At 51.9% G+C, this 19,723-nt stretch overlaps 7 protein-coding genes across 7 annotated transcripts; 1 reads left to right on the top strand and 6 right to left on the bottom strand.

The window, feature by feature from the left end:
* Positions 1 to 1,570: 1,570 nt before the first annotated feature.
* Positions 1,571 to 2,056, top strand: NEUTE1DRAFT_27166 (uncharacterized protein; the record flags this gene model as incomplete). Its single annotated transcript, XM_009853236.1, has 1 exon — positions 1,571 to 2,056. A coding segment is annotated over one exon (486 nt), but the record flags the coding sequence as incomplete, so codon positions are not given.
* Positions 2,057 to 2,842: 786 nt separating this feature from the next.
* NEUTE1DRAFT_83055 (uncharacterized protein) lies at positions 2,843 to 4,708 on the bottom strand (the record flags this gene model as incomplete). Its single annotated transcript, XM_009853421.1, has 3 exons — positions 2,843 to 3,861; positions 3,929 to 4,344; positions 4,398 to 4,708. 3 exons carry the CDS (start codon positions 4,706 to 4,708, stop codon positions 2,942 to 2,944), a joined length of 1,647 nt encoding a protein of 548 aa, XP_009851723.1.
* A 2,080-nt stretch (positions 4,709 to 6,788) lies between these two features.
* Positions 6,789 to 7,488, bottom strand: NEUTE1DRAFT_44754 (uncharacterized protein; the record flags this gene model as incomplete). Its single annotated transcript, XM_009853308.1, has 2 exons — positions 6,789 to 7,006; positions 7,425 to 7,488. 2 exons carry the CDS (start codon positions 7,486 to 7,488, stop codon positions 6,789 to 6,791), a joined length of 282 nt encoding a protein of 93 aa, XP_009851610.1.
* A 4,745-nt stretch (positions 7,489 to 12,233) lies between these two features.
* On the bottom strand, positions 12,234 to 13,127 carry NEUTE1DRAFT_110654 (uncharacterized protein; the record flags this gene model as incomplete). The annotated part of the gene is made up of 1 exon (XM_009853420.1): positions 12,234 to 13,127. One exon carries the CDS (start codon positions 13,125 to 13,127, stop codon positions 12,234 to 12,236), a length of 894 nt encoding a protein of 297 aa, XP_009851722.1.
* Positions 13,128 to 13,906: 779 nt separating this feature from the next.
* Positions 13,907 to 15,319, bottom strand: NEUTE1DRAFT_64374 (uncharacterized protein; the record flags this gene model as incomplete). The annotated part of the gene is made up of 2 exons (XM_009853419.1): positions 13,907 to 14,318; positions 14,532 to 15,319. The coding sequence occupies 2 exons, from the start codon at positions 15,317 to 15,319 to the stop codon at positions 14,039 to 14,041; spliced, it is 1,068 nt and encodes a 355-aa protein (XP_009851721.1).
* Positions 15,320 to 16,446: 1,127 nt separating this feature from the next.
* Positions 16,447 to 17,373, bottom strand: NEUTE1DRAFT_101385 (uncharacterized protein; the record flags this gene model as incomplete). Its single annotated transcript, XM_009853418.1, has 2 exons — positions 16,447 to 16,461; positions 16,558 to 17,373. 2 exons carry the CDS (start codon positions 17,371 to 17,373, stop codon positions 16,447 to 16,449), a joined length of 831 nt encoding a protein of 276 aa, XP_009851720.1.
* A 694-nt stretch (positions 17,374 to 18,067) lies between these two features.
* On the bottom strand, positions 18,068 to 19,087 carry NEUTE1DRAFT_83047 (uncharacterized protein; the record flags this gene model as incomplete). The annotated part of the gene is made up of 1 exon (XM_009853417.1): positions 18,068 to 19,087. The coding sequence occupies one exon, from the start codon at positions 19,085 to 19,087 to the stop codon at positions 18,068 to 18,070; it is 1,020 nt and encodes a 339-aa protein (XP_009851719.1).
* Between the last annotated feature and the right edge of the window lie 636 nt (positions 19,088 to 19,723).

Genomic DNA, 19,723 nt, shown 5'->3' with positions numbered 1-19,723 from the left:
CCGGGGCCGACAACAAAGAAACTTCGACAGCAGGACAGCTGAAAGGAGAAAAGCCGTGTGGGTCCGATTGTGTCCCTGGTCAAGGTCCCCGGTCTAGTGTATGTCCCGACTGGCTGGGCTGGCTGGCTAAGGGGATTCGGTCTGGTCGTGGTCGGGTACGACGCCCGGATTTTTTTGGGTTGTTTTTCGGGAGGGGCTGGTGTAAGTGGAGGTTTGGGATTGGTCGAGAAACTGGATGCTTTGTACAAATACTTGTTGCTGATACAGCTGACAAAATGCAGATTATGTATCAATGCCCGGCCTGCTGCTTCTTTTTTCTGCATGCCTTTTTTGGGGGTTCTTCTTGCATGAGGCACGAGCACGATGTGACAAATAAAGGGTTTGGGCCTTTTACAGCACCTGCACGCGCATTTTACACACTTTCTTTTGTTTTTGTTCCTCTTCCTGTGTATGATACAGCCTCGCCGTTGTTTCTCTCTTCTACCTTTCTTCGTTTCTTTTTTCTTCTCCTTCTTTCGTGTCTCCTTTTTTTTTTTTTTTTCTTTTTTTTTTTTTTTACTGGTGTTCTTTCTTACCCCCGTGTCAACTGCCAAAACGGCGTAAGTTTCTCCCTCGAACTCCCCTCGTCTATCGCACGAGGCCACCAAACTATGATCCAGTTTGCCTCATGACTGTAGTAAAACCCAGCACTGCCCGGCCACCTTTTTCTTGTGGAGCCGTTCATGCGGCATGAGAACCAAGTGTAAGCATTTAGAACCAGAACCTGCGATGACATGGAAGAGCCTCTGCAGGCGCTGTGATGGAAAACGCCTCTCCTTGATTTTGTTCAATTGTGTAAGCTCGCTGCACGGCATTAACGCGTTCTCTCTGCCTGCTTTGCATGTCCGGATGTCTTGGATGGAACCAAACGCCCGCCATGTTAAAGTCGAGTCAAAATCACGATTTCCCATGATGATGATGATGATGATTGTGTTGACAGAGTCAAGGAAGCTAACGAAGCTAAGGCGAGCAATTTCATAACATGGATTTCCCAGAAATGGGTGTCTGACGATGGCACAACGGGCGATTACAATGCTGAAAAGCGATGTCCGATATGCTGCCTGGGTTGCTTCAATGTTGTATGTTGTTACATGTAGCCAAGTCCGGAGCTCCGTGGCTTCAAACTGGAAATCCGGACGATGCATCACGCAGGCAGCTGTCGTCGAAACCAAGGCTTCCTTATCAACTCAAATGCAGGGTGGTCAAGGAATCGTCGACGAATGCCTTCAGAACTTGGAAATAATGCTGCACCAGAAGCACAGGATGGGAAACAAGATAGTTGGCTTTTTCCCAGTTGAAAAGTACATAACCGCTTCCCCTAGCATCTTTCCTCTTTCCCTCTTGTTCCCCTCTTTTTATTTTTGAACATCAGTGAAAGCATCCTCCAAGACCATCGAGGCGATACAAAAATCCTCCATCGAAAGAGTTCGAACCATTATCAACCAACAGCTCCATCACCCAGACATAGTCCTCACTTCAACAACTTGCCGTCTGTCTCCTTCTCATCAACGTACCTAAACAAGAGACCAACATGACAGGCAAAGACCTCAAAACGCTAGGACAAGAACTCCGCAGGATGGAGAGGTATCAAGAGTTGACCAGGATGGACCAAGACAGCCGAGAAACCAACCCATGGGCCAACGCCTTGCACCAGGACGTCCATGACAACAGCTCTCCCAACCCCAAAGACACCACCAACAACAACACTCCCTGTCGTCGCCACGCATCCGAGCTTGCACGCTCATCAGGAGCCCTCCCTACTCCGCCCGATACACCACCACCATCTTCATCTTCATGTTGCCCGCCACCACCACCACCAGCTTACACACCCCCTCCCACCGCCCAAGCTCGTGCTCGCGCCCGTCTTGGCTACGTCGGCGCCAAATCATCCCTACCCAACACCTTTTCCCCCTGGGGCGAAGGTACAGCCGGCACAGACATCTACAGCCTTGACATCGACAGACCAGCACAAGACAGGCCGCGGCAGCCGCCGCCATACATCTTCCACGCCCGCGACAGGTTTCTCGAGACAGGCCTACCTGCGACCTTTGATACCTCCAGTCACACCTCCTCACCATATCCATATTCTTCTTCTTCGCCGTCAGCCTATGGTAGAGGTACATATACGGCTCCGAGTCATCCCAAGGCGGCGGCGCTCTTTGGCGGCGCTACGACAACAACCAGCGACGACAACAACCGCAGTGCAGAAACTAGTACGACTACTACTACTACACCGCGTGCACCATCCCCTGCTTATGGTGTGGCTTGTCGCGTTGCACTTTATAGCAACATAACTACACCAGCAACGCCAACAACAGGCAGAAGAAAGAGCAATAACCGCAATATATGGGGCGGAAGAAGAAGAAGCTTCAGAAGCATCAGAACTGTGGACTACGTGCTTGATCTTGAGCGGGGTAACCCGGTCCACAGGGAGACGGACGTGAAGAAATACGCCACTGCGGTTTTCTTATCGATCGTTATCAGTTTGATTTTTAGTTGTACAGTTGTGTACTTTACCTTAAAAGGTTGAGCGTGTTGGCGGTGTAGTTTCCGCAGCCAGGGCTCTGTGACTACACGCACCCGGCTGTTTCTTTCTATTTTCACTCGGAGTTTTTTTTATCTATGAACGAATTGATTGAGCAGGGTATCTGACTGATCGCCGTGGTTTGAGGTATCGAGTCCGTAGAAAAGGACACGGTCAAGGGAAGAAGTTAGCGGATTTGGTTTTCTTGTTTTATGGATCTCAGCTTTGTCTCATGGCGGTGCACTGGTCATGTATGGTATAGGCAGACGAAGACAGCGACGGCAAACATTGGAATATAATGATTTGTTCCAGACTACTCCCGCCTTTTCCCGTAACTGGCCCTTCGTAGACTGGAGACAAGTGCTACAAGACCCGATTTCAGGAACTCCTGCGGCCATAAGGCTCAAAGGGAAAGAAGGCGCTCAGAACCCCCATCGCCACAAGTAACGCCCCGCAGATGTAGAGGGGCGCACTAGTCGAAGTGTTCGACACAGTAGCAATAACAGCCGAGAGGATTCCCATGACACGGTTGCAAGCCACTGCCACTCCGTTTCCCGTCGCTCGGTGGGCACTGGGGAGAACCTCTGGTGTGTATGCATACAGCGTGCCATAGTAGATGTTGAGGCAGAAAGCAATAGAGCAAGAGAAGCCGACATCTTGGGCACCGTTGCGGACGGATGTGTACGCGAAGAAGAAGGCAGCTGTCATCAGTGTGCCGATGAGCATCGTGTATCGCCGTCCGAGAAAAGGTATGTTGCACATCCAACCCGCCAGCAAGGGTCCAAAGATGGAACTGATGTTGGTGAGAGTGTAATTGCGCCAGGTTTCGAAGGGCGAGACGTCCAGGTTCGCTCCGCGGGAGGCGAGATAGCTAGGCAGGAAGACGTAGAACAGAGGGTAAGCTAAGCCCATCATGGCCCATGACACCCATATCAGTGAAGTCGAAAGGGCTATCTTGGGAGTCGAGAACAGTCCCCGGAGATGTACAAGCGTCTCTGCGAAGGAAAAGCGGTTCTTGCTGTGAGTACCCAACACGACACCGCACGCATCGAGCTTGTCGACAGTCAGAGAGCAGTGTCGGTTGTACTTTGACGCCAGGAACTGGAATGTTTCGACAACCTGGGCATCTTCACCCAAAGCAAGAAGATATTTTGGCGTTTCTCTTAGTCGAATGACGGTAACTCGAAGGATGGACATGACGAAGACAAGGGCGCCGCTGGTGAACATGACGTATCTCCACCCCATGTTGTTTTGCCTCGTGCAGGCCTCGACCGATGGACAGTTCCATTTCTCGGGGACTGACATTCCGTGTTAGTCAATCATTTTCTCCCATCAGAAGATCAAGATCGAAGGAGAATCCCTCACCAAGAAAACCCCATGCCACAAATCCAGTAACAGCCTGGCCCAGTCCCCACCACCCAGCCATCAGAGTAAGCACCCACTGCTTGTTCCCAGGCAGATATTCCAAAAAGACCGTCGTATCCAAGACCAGGTTTCCTCCAGCACCGAACCCGATAAGCGCGATCCACAAGCCCAGAGACGGCCAGTTCGGCATGGCCCCAGCAATGATGACGGAGACCGAGCACAGCAGGAGGGAGACGTTGAAGGCGAACCGGCGGCCAATGATGTCAGCACCCAAGCCCCAGAACAAAGCTCCGATGAGCATGCCGACATAGCCAGCAATGGTCATGGCGTTGTCATATCCATGTTGTCCGAACTCGCGGAAAGCTGGACCTGCGATGACGCCTTGGAGGAGCAGGACGAGGGAGTCGACGGCATATCTGGCCAATGTGGTAAGTTCATGGGGTTGTGGGAATGGAGTCGGCTCACGCACCCAAAACCGTTGAGGATGAAGAGCTTGGTGTGGTAGGGTGTCCATCCTATCTCGTCAATGGCCTGCCGCGAGTCGAGGTTGTTAGCGCAAGACCACATAGGATGATGAACAGGAAACATAGCCGTCCTCACATTGTTGACCAAATGCATTTTCCTATTGAGAGCTGGGTCGAGGTCTTGCAAACCCAAGATATCTTCACCATCATGAGTAGTAGTTCTGCTGACGGCTTGAACACTTCCGGCGCCAGATTTGGTCTCGTGTTGTTCGTGGCCGTTGGATTCGACCTTCTCAGGTGCCGGAGAGGTCGCCATATTGGAGCTGTTCGCGAAGTGTGGAAGGGAGTGGTAGGGGGCAGCGGAACGGATATCCAAGAAAGAGAAATGGTACTACTTCTGGGGCCATCCGGTCAATTAAAATCGGAACGCGATCAGTCTCGTAGTTTATGTCCAGTTAATAGAACTTTGGAGGAGAGAACAAAGGAGCGAAGAGGACGAAAACGAGAGAATCCAAAGGCGGGGGATCGGCACAAAATGTTGGGGACTTTGGCTGGTGATGTACTCTCAGACCGAATAGGAAGGAGGGCTGGGGAGGTACAAGTCCAAGCACTATGTGCAATGGCGTTCCCTGCCAGTTGCCGCCGTCTCACATGAATCTTGGAGGATTCAATGCCCATGAGATGCTGTAGTGTAGCTGATGGGTCATCACACCATTCACTTGGTAGCCTGGTTGAGTTGTGATCGTCAAGTTTAAACGCTATACACTACACGTGCTGGAAAGCTTCATGTGAAAGAGGAAATGTCGAGACCTCTTCCAGCGAAGCCCCTCGGCCCCCACACATAGCCTGGGTTCGCACTCCACTTTCCCCAAGTTAACCCCAATTATCTCGACGAATAACAATCCGTCAAGAAAGCCAATGCATTCATTGGGAAGATCTAATTCGTAGCTTCGATGCTTGGTAGACCAGCCCCTGACCTTGCCTCAGTCAAGTGCTACAGAATGCCCAGTCCGCTAAAGTTGATAAGGTACGTTGGAGGTTGGTAATCCATCAAGTCATGAGGAAACCCAAGTCTTCATTGCTTGTTCACACACGGCAGGCATATGCGAGTCTGCGGCGCGAGGACGCGGCTCCCATAGTCTTACGGGGCTTGGGGCAGGTCACTGGTGATATCGTAGGCGCCACGGCCCAAATTCACAGACTTCCGTGAAACTCCCTGGTCACAAATTCGCGCCACAAAGGCTTCCGTCCTCCTCCACCACAGGAGCTAGCAGCGACCAGATCCACAACTTCGTCCCGTCCCATCTCAGCTCTCCGCTAACAGCACTAACACTCGACCCCCTATAACCTTAGCGCAACCACACTAAGATATTAACAGCACTATCACTTACAATAAGGCGTTCACTAACCTGCCCCTGCAGACTCCACAGACACAAACACCTCACTGGCAAAATAATACTACCACGCCGTCGACAGACAAGCCACAAACAGCCAAAGAAGCAATGGAAACTCGAAGGAATAAAGCACAAGGAAAGTTTCGATGCAGCAAATTCTACCGACGGGCTGTTATGGTATTCTATCGACGGGGTGTCCAGCTCTGGACCGGCCACATGTGACATGATTATGGTGATGGTTGAAGTCGCACCAAACATGGCCAATGAAGACAATCGAGGACAGTAGAGGGGCGTTTTGTTGTATGAAAACATGTGTGATAAAGACAGAAGAAGATCAAGGTAGAGAAAGAAAGTATGACATGGACCGAAAAAAAGGAGTAGACAAGGGTAGGGTAGTACTCTCGAGTCTTGTTGCCTGTGTCCCTCATCTACGTCTACTACATGTATAGTTATGGCCACGACAAACCGTACAATGAAAGCGGGCAAAACATGATCAGATCCTGGGAATAGAGCTTGTCTAAAAGTAATAAACACCCACGCTATCTCTAGGGCAGTCTATCTAGCCAAGGAATGATCAAGGGACCACAAGTGATAATGATCGCTCAAACCCATCCTGCAGAGCCCAGCTACAGAGGAACCAAATCCCATGTCAGTTGAAAAAAAAGGCAGGAAGAGATCCAAAAGAAACAGCTGGGCATCAAAAGCTGGAGCAGGAAAAAAAAAAAAAAAGATACGTAATAAGCCCGGGCCTTGCCGTGCCATGACCTACACGCTCGACTCCAATTCCACACCGTTTGTTCCAAGCTTCCGGTCCGGGACTCCCCCATGAAACATAAAGACCGGATTACCAGACACTCAGACAGAGACCAGCTCAGCTTACAACTGGCGTATACCAACTCATCCTTCAGTCTCCGTTGTATTATATCGCAATTTTGCCCTCGGCCTCACTCGATGCAACTACGATCCAGCACCACCCCAGATACACAAGTCCCGAGCGCAAATCTATTCATCATCTTGCACCCACGGGTGTAAAGAAGAGTCCCTTAGATGAGTAATGTGTTCTTCCATATCCAGGCTCGTCGGGCCGTGGGTTTTGCACTCGTACATCTTTGGCTCCTTCATTTGCGGGCACGGGTGTTGTCTGCGGAGATGCCTTAGGTGGTCGTGGCAGAATTTCGCAATATGGCCGCATCGACCACACATAAACAGTCTAGTTGACACTCTATCATCCTCGAGATGGGAGAGGTGTTCTTCCTTATCGAGACTCGTTGGGCCGTGGTGCATGCACTCGTACATGGCTGGTCGGGCCATTTTTCGGCACGCCTGTTGTCTGCCGAGATGCGCTACGTGGTTACTGCGACGGTCCGTAGTATAGCCGCATCGACCACATTTATATTGCCTTGCGATTCTGGGGCTATGGATTAAACTGTTATAGTGGTGCTGGCGATAGAATTCTGTAGTGAAATCACGGTCTACGCAGCCTTGAAGGCAAGGAAAGGGATGTTGTTTTCTCATGTGAGCTCTGTAGCATGACGAGTATTAGCCCCAGGTTTTACACTTCAACGCCCACTTGTATTCGTCGCTCTTCTTGGGTGCCTTTGTTATAGTTCTTATGCTCTATCTCTGGGCAACCTCCACTTACTTGAAGGAAGTCTCGTCGTAGAGTGTGCCTCCTCGATTCTTTCGGAGACAATAACGACATTCTTCCCCAGCCTCGTCAGAGGACTGTGGAGGATGGAGCGGCGACGGCTCCCTGGACGATATCGATGCCTCTGATTGACTGGCTTTAGGTGAGGATGGTTCAGCGACGGAAACCGAGGGTTCTTGCTCTGTCTCTGACTCTGTTGCGATGTTCTCTACCCCTCCTGGCTGTGCGGGTCGGAGGGTGGCTGTTGTCAAATTGCGGTCTGAAGGGGATGAGGCTGGGTCATTGGATGATGACGCCGATGAATCTTGAGAACTTCCACAAAGCTCTTCTGCCACATCTTCATCGACAGTACGTGGCGATCCTGATGTGACGATTTCCGGAGGGTTTCCACCCGAGGCTATTGCCTCCGAGAGACCATGGTGAGGATCTGGTTGCGAAATGGATCTAGGAGACGAAGACTGCAACTAGGATTCTTCTTGGCCGGCTTCCTGTCCAGGGGCGCCCTTGGACCGGTTCTCCGTGTTGTCGTGTGGATTTGCCATTGCGCCAACGTAACGCTACTAGCTGATGGACTGTTAAGGTAGTGATTGAGTATGGTCGATGATCGAAGACAATGTATGGATGGGTCGTGACGCCGCGTGCAGTAATAACCGTGTTCTCGCGATTTATTATGGCGATGGAAAGTGGTTCGTTAAGAGATGGTCGAAGGCGCTTTTAGCGCGTTGAAAGGAAAGGCAGAAGTGACGGGAGTGGGCGTTATTGGAGGATACAAGCAACGGAAGAAATTAATCCCAGGCAAAGGGAAGGAGGGGAATTGGCCAAATGCAACTCGCCAGCACCGCCCGCAACGAAGTAGAGATTACCTCTAACCAGAGCATCTGGTCACTTCCCTTCAGTTGGCTCTTTCCGGGCAGTCTTCACCAGAAGCAGGAGTCAATAGTTGTCGAATGGCTCCTTCCTAGGTGCAAAATGGCTCGCCCACATCGCGGGATACTGTATTGGATGGTACCGTACCTTACTGCGGAAGTGAACTTTCTTCGTACCGCAAGGACTCGGTGCATCCTGGTTGGGCTTTCCGGGAAGTCAGGCATAATCTGGAAGCATACTGCAACATTCATGCCCACCAAAATTTATATGCAAGTGGAAGACGGTGATTTTTGATGTCTCCACCACTCTTCTTATCAGACATAAAAAGCACATATTCGTGCAGTTTGCTTCCAGATTATGCCTGGAGGTGATTTCCCAGAAAGCTCAATCTGGATGCCCCGAGTCTTTGCGGTACAGACAGGACAGAAACATTATGGGCCACTGCACCTTTCATCTCAACCTTAAAGTACTAACAAGGCAATAACCAAGTGCCAATCCCTAATTGCCAACAACGGAAGGACAGAACCTCTTAACACGCTATTCTCCTGGCCGACAGAGGACATCAAACTCGGCAACCGTGACCTCGGACCTTCGAACATGCCCCTGCTTACTTAGAGGTACCTCTATGCTTGTAGAAGTGAACTTCGCTCGTGCAGAAGGATGACGTGGTCTCAAGGATGAAAACATACCTAAGGGACTCAAACTTCTGTATTGCTCCCTTCAATTCTTCTTCCACAAAGCAAGCTTCTCTACACAGTACAATTCTACCATTGCCAGTAGTATCCGCAACACACTCGCCCTCGCTCAGCTGCCACCCCCAGCTCACTCAGTAGTCTCCAGGTATGTCTCTCGCTTACCATTCTGCTCTCCACTTTCCTGCCTCTCCAACTCCTTTCTGACATAATCGCAACAGTCTTCCAAGACTTTCAGCATCACGGACGACAACATGATTGCAAAGGAGCCGCCTGCATACCCCCCACCAACCGTATCCTCATGGATGACAATCGGCGTACTCTATGCAATCATCGGGGTGGTCCGGTTTTGGTTCAGATCGGAAGACGTTTGGACCGCATGCAATGGGGAGTTAACCAGGTTCCACGAAGTCTCTACCCAAGTACGACGCACCCAAATCACTGTTGTGTGTTTGGTCGGACCTCTCGATATCCTCTGGAGCATGCTGGAAGTGTACTTCGTTGAACTTGCGATCAAGAGTTGGACAGAAGAACAATCGGCCAATCACCTCCCAATTACACAGCCAGCACCACCCAAAGGAACGGCTACCTCTGCTAGGGCAAGATCCCCGCCGCCACCCTATACTGGCGGCGGTGGGAACACTGTTGTTGTGTAATGGAAGACACGGAAAAGAATGAATTGTGTTTAATTTGGCTTTTTTTCTTCTGTTGATCATTATCAGCGATGTGAACCCAAAGGGGTGGGGGTTGGATTTTACCGAGAAGACTGTCGACAAATTCCATACGGAAGATGTCGGTGCCTATCTAGTGCACAATACAATACTACCGGTAATTTATGTGTTTAGTTTAGTACTTCGATTATTGCATGTTTAACATGGAGATTCGAGAGCTTTCAGGCCTTTCAAGAGAGAAACTGTCCTCCGTCTGATGAGATATGGGATGATGGCAAGGGTTTGTGGCGCCACAGAAACCTCTAATGAGTGTCCTTCAAGACCTCCAAGATTATAGAATGGGTCTTTATAATCAGGTAAAACACATGATAGGAAAGCCAAAATCTGTTCTATAACCCACAAAAGCTCTGGCTTTGTTGCGCCAGACTGACGAACAAAGCAGGGCTAAATGGCATAGCATCTGGGTCTTGGAACTGGAGCTAAGGAGCCAGCCGACCGAGAGAGATTATCGTCAGACTGAGTTCATTGCGTCGTGCCAGCACCGGCGCTGATGACTACCAGTGCAGTTCTAGAGTCAGGTCACTCACTCACTAACCTGCATCCCACCATCACTGCCTGAGGTGGTTGCGATGGGCCTGAAACCCCTGCTGATGGCCGCAACGACGTTGATTTGGTCACTGATCGCGTTGCTAGCCCCGGGCAGGTTGCGGATCAGTTTACATGCTTGCCGGATGTAGTGGTAGTTGGACTGGACCACAAGCCGGGCGCAAGATTCTCTGACCTCAGCGTACATGTGATCTTTTGCGAGCGCTTTGTATCGATTTGTCCTTCAGATCGTGGTATGCTCGTCTCGGAGCTCGCGGCGGCCACATATCCCTCAGTTTATCCAGCTCGGCCTGGAACACCCGACCTCCCGAGCCTTGCGTTTCTTGCACGGCTGCCTTCCTTTTTGTTAGCGGTGGTATTGGATATCCATCCGTTTCTGGGTTATAGCTTGTTGAGTACCAATGTAGTATAATCAACGGGGCTATACTAGGTAGTGTCCTGATTATTAGAGGTCATCCCCGGTTCTGCGATGGTTATCTACATGTAATGGCTTGTTGGATACTTCCACCTAGGCGGCGTAGTGGCGGGGTTCATGTTGGGCGGTGGCATTGCGGTGGCATCGCACGGGTTTTGGTAGGTACGCTTTTGTTACGGCCGCATACCTATTCATTTTCGATCAGTCCTCCTTCGTTGAAAAGAAGCTTGAGAAGTGAACTTAGTGAAGTGAAGTGAAAGTTGGGCTGGTCACATGCTACGACTCCCTTATTTTTTCTTTTCTCTATTTTTTTTTCTCCTTTTCTTTTCCCCTTTTTTCCTTTATGTCTTTTTTTTTCTTTTTTTTTCTTTTTTTTCTCCTTCTAAAGCAACGACGCACCAACATCCAGAATATGTTGTTGATCCGTGCAGATAGAGGCATCACGGTGAACGACGTAGTGGTGAGGAAACTCTTGATTGATTGTAAGAGAGACAGAGACAGACAGACAGACAGAGAAAGAGAGAGAGAGAGAAAAGTACCTACGAAGAAGGAGGGAGGACGTGTGCCAACTGCCAAGAACCGATGATGGCTTCAACAGATATTCATATCAAGTTGCATCAACCGTCTGGTGCCACCCCACTCCGCCTTTCATTCTGGCAATTGGAATTACCTATCTTGCAACGAATGCCTGCATCATGATGGATGAGTGTGGCTATCATGTACTCTAGTGACGCTGTGCTCTTACTTGCCTAGGAAATTTCACGCTCGGTAGAGTAATGGCGCTTCATTTCCCCACGGACAAAGCGAACAAGATGTTCCATTCCTCTATCAAGTAGATCTAGATGGAATTCCCATTGACATGGCACTTATCCCCCTCGATGCATTGTTCCCAGCAGAACTTGACACTATTGATCAATTCATTGGTTTCTTTCTCTCAGGCTGTGTGTGGTCTGCCAATCGTGGATGACGACCTCAATACTATCTTGGGCCAATACTATTTTGAGCCAGATCCGCCAAAGGTCTTCATCGGACGACAAGACTTCTGCTACAGGTTTGTCAAGCACCTCCATTGAAGCGAGTTGAGAGAGAAAGAAACCAGTTATTGGCTAACAAGGAAGTGGAATCACCCAGGCAGCTCAAAAACGGTGGGAACGCAACCACCATGGGGTAGACAGGAATGACAAGACGAAGACCTCCCAATCCAAGGGGTTGACACCGATGGAGCGATTCGAGGCCGGACATTTCGGGGATGGGCCGTGGCACAATGTTGAGGATGTGTCAATACCAAAGAATTGATGGTGCGTGGGCACTCGACCGTCATACGTGTGCTAAAGGAGCAAAGTAGTTCATGGAGCAAGAAGGGAAGAAAAAGCATCCAAGGGACAATGTGATTCCAATTACTCATCTCTCGCCTGACTACCGTGTACTCCATAACAATGTTTTCGTCAGTCCCATAATCCAATACTCGACAAACTCCAGCAATGAACAATACAGTATCGATACTTCTTCCCATTGAACAGCCCTTAAGTCTACTACTCATGACATCCTTCAACCCAAAGCATAGACCGCAACCTCGACGTCCGGAACCGTGGCGTCCTCCTTGCCAAACAAATCATCCCTGTAAGCCGGATACGCCACCAACTTGTTCCCGTCATCAATGACACTCAACGTCGTGAACCCCTCTCCAGGACCAAACTGGCCGCTCCAGCTCGAATGCACCTCATACGGCCCGCACAAGTCATCTTCGCTCTTCTCATGCTTGGGAGAGCGCGAGGCAGGCACATCGGGGCCGAGAGACTTGATGGAGAACGAGCAAGGAGTAGGAGCAAGCGGGGGGCAATTGGTGTCAATGATGAAGGACCAGTCGCAGACCGTGTCAGTGTCATCACAGTTCCGAGAAAGTGAGTGAATGGTCCAGGGATCGAATCTGCCGCAGGGATGGTCCTGATTCTGGGGCTCTGGCGATGAGTCGGTGGGAAGAGCCTCATCTGGAGACCCATCCTCCTTGTCCGAGGAAGCTTCATCGCCTGAGGAAGCCTCATCGCCAGAAGAATCTGCATCGTTCGACGGAGCTTCATCGTCGGATAGAGCTGCGTGCTCCTCAGATGTGGTGGCGGCCGGGACCTCTGCAGTTTCGACCTCAAAAGCAGTTGCAGGAACAGTCACAGACTCGGCAACCATGGTGGCAATGGTGGCCTCTGCAGACGTTGAAGGGACATCCTCTGTGTTGCTAGTGTATAGGACTGGATAGATGGTTTCCTCGGCGAGGGCTGTGATGTCTACAGTGGTCGTTGCGATGGACCCAGCCCCGGTGGGATAACCCTCGGAGTAAGGAGGAAAGCCCTGGTGGTAAGGACGATCATCGGGCGTGGGGAGAGGTTTGCCGTGGCAAATATGGGAAGCGGCGAGGAGAAAAGTGAGAACGAGACTTGTGTAAGGCATCGTGGCGGTTGTCGAGTGAGACTGGGAAACTTGGAAAGACACTGTTAGCTGCCATGATGGTGATGGAGTGGATGGAAAATGGGTCAAGCTCACCTCTCGAAGAACCTTGGTGTTGTTGACGCGACGATGCTCCAAGAATGGAAAGTCGTCACCAAGAAAGCGCAAGTGGATACAAAACCAAGAAAAGTGTGAAGAATGCCCAAGCAATGCGATAGTGATGTGGTTGCAGAGCAAAGACGATGTTGTGCAAAAAGAAGCAATGTGGCTGATGGATCCAGAGTGAGTGAAGGGAGAGGATGGGAATCTGAAAGAGTTTAAATGGCCGCTTCATGGGCTCTCAAAGTTCTCGCCTTCAACAATGTGCTCCTTCCTTACACACCAGCCCGTGACAGACAAGAGGAGTGGATTTTCAACTCTCCAGTCTGCACCCGCTGCTAGTTGAGTCGTGCTACACAAAAGGAAAGTGCGGCTTCGGGGGTACAAGCATCCACATGAGCACTGCGCGGGTGTAACTTCCACTACTTGGGTACAAAGTCAATGAAGCCACTCGTGGCCGACCTCATTATGTAGTTCTGTGAGGACCCCCGTGACTACTGAGTGTTAATGAGGAAGTTGACGCTGCGTGACGGACTTTATCTGCTCTGCCCTGGTTTGTCCTGCCTTCGTGTGCTTGTGAAAATAACCAACGTGCTCTGGGCCAAATTGTCCAACGGGACAGAATTGGACAAGGCCGACACAAGAATTGCCACTGACTTTGAACACAAAGCGAAAGAAAGACGTGTTGAGCAAACAAGTGTATTTACGTCAAATAAAAGTATGAACAAGAAGCGAACAATAAATAGTATGTACATGAATCCACATCCACCTCATCAACTATCTACCAAGAACTCCCCTGCTGCAACTGCAACAGCTTAGTAGCACTGGGAGTACCAGTCATTGACAAGGTTGCACTTGTACGGGGAAGCGCAAGCCGTGCAGCCAGAGAAGCCCTTACCACCGCACTGGGCGTACCGAGCCGCAGTGCACGAGCCAGCCGAGGTGGTGGCAGCAGGAGCGGCGCTGGATTTACGAGTGCAGGTCTTAGTTCCAGCCTTGGAGGTGGTGACAGCAGGAGCGGCGCTGGCGCTGGTCACGGCAGCGACGGTGGTAGAAGAGGAGGCAGAGGAGGTGGAAGGCTTGACGGGGGCAGCGCTGCTGGTGACGGCAGCAACAGTAGTAGAAGAGGAAGTCGAGGAGGTCGAAGGCTTGACGGGGGCGACGCTGGCAGAAGAGGTGGAAGGCTTGACAGGGGCGACGCTGCTGCTGCTGGGGGCGCTGGGTGTGCCGGGGTTGGAGGAGGAAGAGCCTGAGACGCAAGTGTTAGTATGAGAGGTGCTAACCTAGGAGAGGAGGGAAGGAGTTGACGTACCAGGACCAGCAACGGAAGTGGTGATGCTGCCGCTCTCAATGTAAACACCCGAAAAGTAGAAATCCTCAGTAGCATCCGCGTAGCCGTCACGGGGAAGCTCGAGAACACCGACGTGCCAGTCAGCACCGTTGCTGCTGGTGCCGGCAGCCTGAGGAGCAATAACCTGGGTAAGGGCATCGCTGCCGGTAGAGTGCCAGAAACCGACAGTGTTGGCATCAAAGTCGATCTCGTAGGCAACGTTGTGCCACACGTCGGCGTCCCAGTTGACGCTCCACTTGGTCTGGCCACCGATGCACCACCTCAGCAGGGGATCAGAAGTGCCAGAGGCGCCCGACTGCCAGCCGGACTTGAGCTCGGTGAAGTGGCTCTCGAAGAAGGCGATCTGGTGCTCGCGGGTGAGGGCAGGGGCGTTGGTGTCCTTGCGCATGAGCGAGAAGTGGTAGAAGACCTTGCCCTTGTTGATGGCGGCCGTGGTCTGGGGGATCAGCTCGGTGCGGCGCATGGTCTGGCCGTTCCAGAAGGCCGTCTTGTCGAGGGTGATCTTGGCACCCTGGCTGGAGCCCGAGTCGGCCGGGTTCTTGAAGCTGGGCGAGAGGTTGACGTAGGAGGTGACCTCGGACGGACCGTGGATGTAGTACTGGTAGGGGCCGACCTGGCTACTCCAAGACCACTTGCTGAGGTCGGTGGCGGAGGTGAGATCGTTGAAGCGGCCATCCCAGAGAATGGAGCCGGCGGATACGGACAGGGCTTTGGCCACGAGGCCAGAGAGAAGCGTGAACTTCATGGTGTGGTAGTGGTGGCGGGGTTGATGGTGGTGGTGAGGATGGCTCGGTGGTGGAGGTTGTGGTGGTGGAAGACAAGACACTCCAAGAAAGACATGGCGGGAAGCCAATCGATCTTATACCAATTGACTTGCGTCACAAAGTGGTATCGCCTGACCCCCTTTTTCGATCCATCATTGAAGGAGGCTCAATCTATTCCATCTTCCGGGGTTGCCATTCCCGGGTCCCTGGGCTGGACGAGCCGAGGTGGTGCTGCTGGTTGGGAGAGCAGGCCATGACTGATGGTGCCGAGATTGAAGGCGCAATGCTTGTTACGCTCCCTGGTCAGGTTCAAGCTGTGGTCAAGCAAGAAAAGACATCGCAATGGCGGCCCGTTCGGAGCTCGATGTGACGCTATTCAGGGACAAAGGTCGATGAGGTTGCATTGTCGCGGAGGAAGGCCGGAAGGAGATGTTGCAGTCGAGTGCTGAATGAGGAAAATAGCGGAGGCCAAGTCGGTGGAGGCGGCGGCTGCCCTTCCCGACCCGCTGAAAGAAGCCCTGAAGAAGCCCCCAAGCCCCACCATAAGGTCACTCAGTGAAACACTCGTTAAACGCCAACCGAGCTGTTGGTCAGAGCTTTTTTTCTGTTTTTTTTTTTCTGTTTGTTTCTTCGTTCCTCCTTCGCGCAAAATCCCGTCAATTTCCTTCTGATTTGTTTCACATCCCCTTTGGTCCTGGACAATGTCACCTGTTTCGACGCGCGCGCTTCGAGGAAACAATCCATCCATCGGATACGATAATCATATTAACCTCAAATAACCGACATCCGCGATCCGATCAGCTGCCTGTCACATGTCATGTCATCGACAGTCAGGATAAAATCCACCCTCGCCATCCCTACCACCACCACCACCAGGCAAACACACCCAGGGAGACGATGCCCACGAGAATGAGGAACAAGTTGATAAAGGCCCTCTCCACCCACCGCTTGTTACATTGCTCTTCTCTCGCTTTCCAACCACCAACAGCCGCATTGGCATGAGGAAAGGACATGTCTGGTATTTCTTTGCCAAGAAACTTGCAGAGCGGTTCCCAGCCGTCTTCGATATACCACTCCAACAGTCTGTCGGGCGGAACCAGTCCTCGGATCATGTTGCAATGCTCTGTTTCGAGTTAACATTGTTGAGTAGCACTGCAAGTCGAAGTCCAAGAAAACACAACTCACCTCTCCAAACCCACATTCCTCCACCCCCTCTCACCACTCTGCTCAACTCCCCATAACCACCAACACATCTAAACAGTGACGGCCACAGAAACCGTTCATACACATGCCACGCCCAGAAACACTCTCGATCCAACCAACTCGCAATCCAAAACCCCCAACTCTCGTTCGCCTTGATGATTGTTTTCACCAATGACTCCTGCCACTGCTCTTCATCCCTTCGCATATTCAACACCACCTTGGCTTCGGGGTAGGCAGCTATCAACTCTGCAGCAAACACGGACGCTGGCGCATCGGTCACGGCCTGACAATGGCCTAGCAACTCCTCAAATTCCGCTCTCGTTATCACCGGCTGGGACTGGGAGTGGTCACCTTGAACAGGGTAGAACTTCTTCCTGGCCAGTCTTACCCAACCGGGAGAGTAACAGAGATCGGAAGGGTCGTAAACAATGTCCCAGCCGTGGTAAACGTGCGAATATCCGAGGTGGGAGAGGGCTTGGGCGAGCGACTCGGTGCCGGTGCGGGGGAAACCGACGCAGATGATGCGCATGGGGCGGGATGGGTCCCGGACTCGCGGCGGAGGGGGGTTGGGAAGGTGGTAGAGGTGTTCAAGAAAGGTCCAAATGGGACTGCTGAGGGGGAGAGAGGGCAAGGTGGTGAAGAGAGTGCGGATGGTGGTGAGGAAAGACAGGGTCATGGAGAGCGAACTTCTCGGTGAGTCTGAAGCCACACGGGTCTTGCTGTTCATATCATGGTGAGTGTCATGGTCGCTGGAGGTCTCAGGGCTGTTGACTTTGTCCCGCGGCTCGGGCCGGTCCTTCAACTGACGATCATCGGGGAATCCAATTGCCATGGTTTTTGGTGCCACTGACAAAATGCAGGCAAAGGTAAGGAGCTAGTGATCGCATCAAATCTCAGTCTCAGTCAAATGAGGCGACGGGGGGCCGGTTGCGCTTTATCTTCGTTCTTTCCATACTCCCAGCCATATCCAGATGACACCCAATCGGAGTGTTCCCATTGACTTCATCGTCTGAAAGGCACAACCAACTGCAAGGGTTACGCTACAAACAAGCTCGTCGGGACCTATAAATGAGCTCATATCGCGGCTATTTGTCGCATTCATCACAACGAATCTTGGTTCGCCTTAAAAGTCTCTATTATAGACGCAGTCGCAAACTCCTACAGACCAGCTTACCAACGTGGCTCGGATATCGGCAAACAATTCCCCAGGGGGTTAGGACCGATATAGCCTGCAGAGACGGCAACCTCCGGCTCTTGCAATCGGTACTTGTGTGGTTGGAATGTCGTGGTTAAAAACTGAACAACCAAGGAACACAGCATTGAGGCTCAAAAGGATGTACGACCCTATCTACCATTAACCACGCTGTGTACATGAAGACTGATATATCTGTCACATCGGCTCGGTATCTCTCTTACAAGTCACACATATCATGAACGCGAGGAGCACGGCAGATATTTGACCTCCCATTTCTGCGCACAGCCTATCGTCGAACACAACACCAAAGAACCCATCTTCAAGTCTCCTTTCACTCCTTCCGCTTCAAACTCTCCACATACTCCCCAACCAACCCGTCCACCCCCTCATCAACCACCAACCCCAGCTCGCCCACAGCCCTACTCGTATCAAAATCCGTCGGCCAGCTCCTCAACACCTTTTCCAACCCTTTATCCCTCTTTTCCTTTACCAGCCCCAGTTTCTCCTTCCCCCCAAACTTCTCCAACGCATCCAACAGTTCCTGCACACTGACACTAATGCCCGGGAAATTGACACTCCTCCTATGCTCCGGCAGTTTATCACTATCCATCTCCAACACTCTAACCAGATTCTCCGCGATCGTCGACGGACTCGACAAGTACGACCTAAAGCCACGATCCTCAATAGGCACCACGCACTCTTTTCCCGCCAACGGCTCCCTAATGATTCCCGACAAGAAACTCGACGCAGCCGCCGTCGGTTTACCCGGTCGCACCGAAATAGTAGGGAAGCGCACTACAAAACCCTCGATATATCCCTTGCGATGCAAATCGTTGATGTACGTCTCCATCATCAGCTTGTGGGCGCCGTATGTGCTTTGCGGGGTGGGCGTGACGTCGTCTGTTACGACGGCGGGTAAGGGTTGGCCGTAGATTGCTTGCGAACTGCTGTATATCACTCGTGTGCCGGGGGCTTGGGTGCGGATTTCGTCGAGCAGTAAGCGCACGGAGTCAACGTTGACTTTGAGAGATAACTCAAAGTTCGCTTCGGAGCCGGCGGACATGATGCCGTGGAAGATGAAGACTGCGGATAAGTTTGCGCCGTCTTGGAGGGTGGCGGAAATGAGGGAGGAGACGAAAGAGGGGGAGGTGATGTCGCCTTGGATGGGGATGACGTCTTTGAGCCGGTCGGCGGGGATGGAGGAAGAGGCGGAGGGGACGATGGGGGGCGCGAGATCGGTTAGGTAGATGGTGTGTTGGGAGTAGTTAGAGTCGCAGAGGAGGCGGGTGGCGAGGAGGGGGCCGACGAGACCGCCGGCGCCGGTAATGAGGATGGATTTTCGGGCGGACATGGTTGTGGTGATGGTGGTGGGTAGCCTGACAAGGGATGAGAGGAGTCGCGAGGGACTTGGAGACGGTTGATGAGGGACGGGAGTAAAGGTGAGTTTTGTACTCACGGTACGTTCGCAGGGGAAGCGTCTTCCGGCTTCAACGACATCATTTCTCTCGTGGAGAAGATGGGGGGATATCAAGGTAACGGCTGACTTCTGCACCCCGCGTCTGGGCAGCGTGGTCAGAATGCGGGGGAAACGTGCCTCGGGTGCATGAGGGGAACATCACCATCGGGGACCATCGTTAAAGCCATTCCGGATTCGAGGACTCCTGGGGAATGAACTCTGCGGCTTCCAATGATCGGTAGATCATCATCATTTTTCCCCCACGATGCTACAGATGCTCGGCTCGACGTCTTCCTTGGTGGGGGTCACAGTTTTGGACAGCGGTTCCTGGCGGCTTTCCCCGCGTTTCGGGACGCATTGGCACGAGGACCCGAGTGTTCGGGATACCGTATCCGGCTTGGTTTTTCTTGGTCAAAGTTGGAGTTTCTCTTCTTCATCAACCGCTGACCATTTCTTGACTTTTAGATGGCAGCGATCATCACTCGGTTCGGGGCCTGTGGTTTCCCCAGTCTCTTATATACCTTCTGACTG

Source organism: Neurospora tetrasperma, assembly GCF_000213175.1.
Source record: "Neurospora tetrasperma FGSC 2508 unplaced genomic scaffold NEUTE1scaffold_4, whole genome shotgun sequence".
NCBI classification, from domain to species: Eukaryota; Fungi; Ascomycota; class Sordariomycetes; order Sordariales; family Sordariaceae; genus Neurospora; species Neurospora tetrasperma.
The sequence above is the reverse complement of the archived record's forward strand: the minus strand, read 5'-3'. Positions and strand labels throughout refer to the sequence as shown.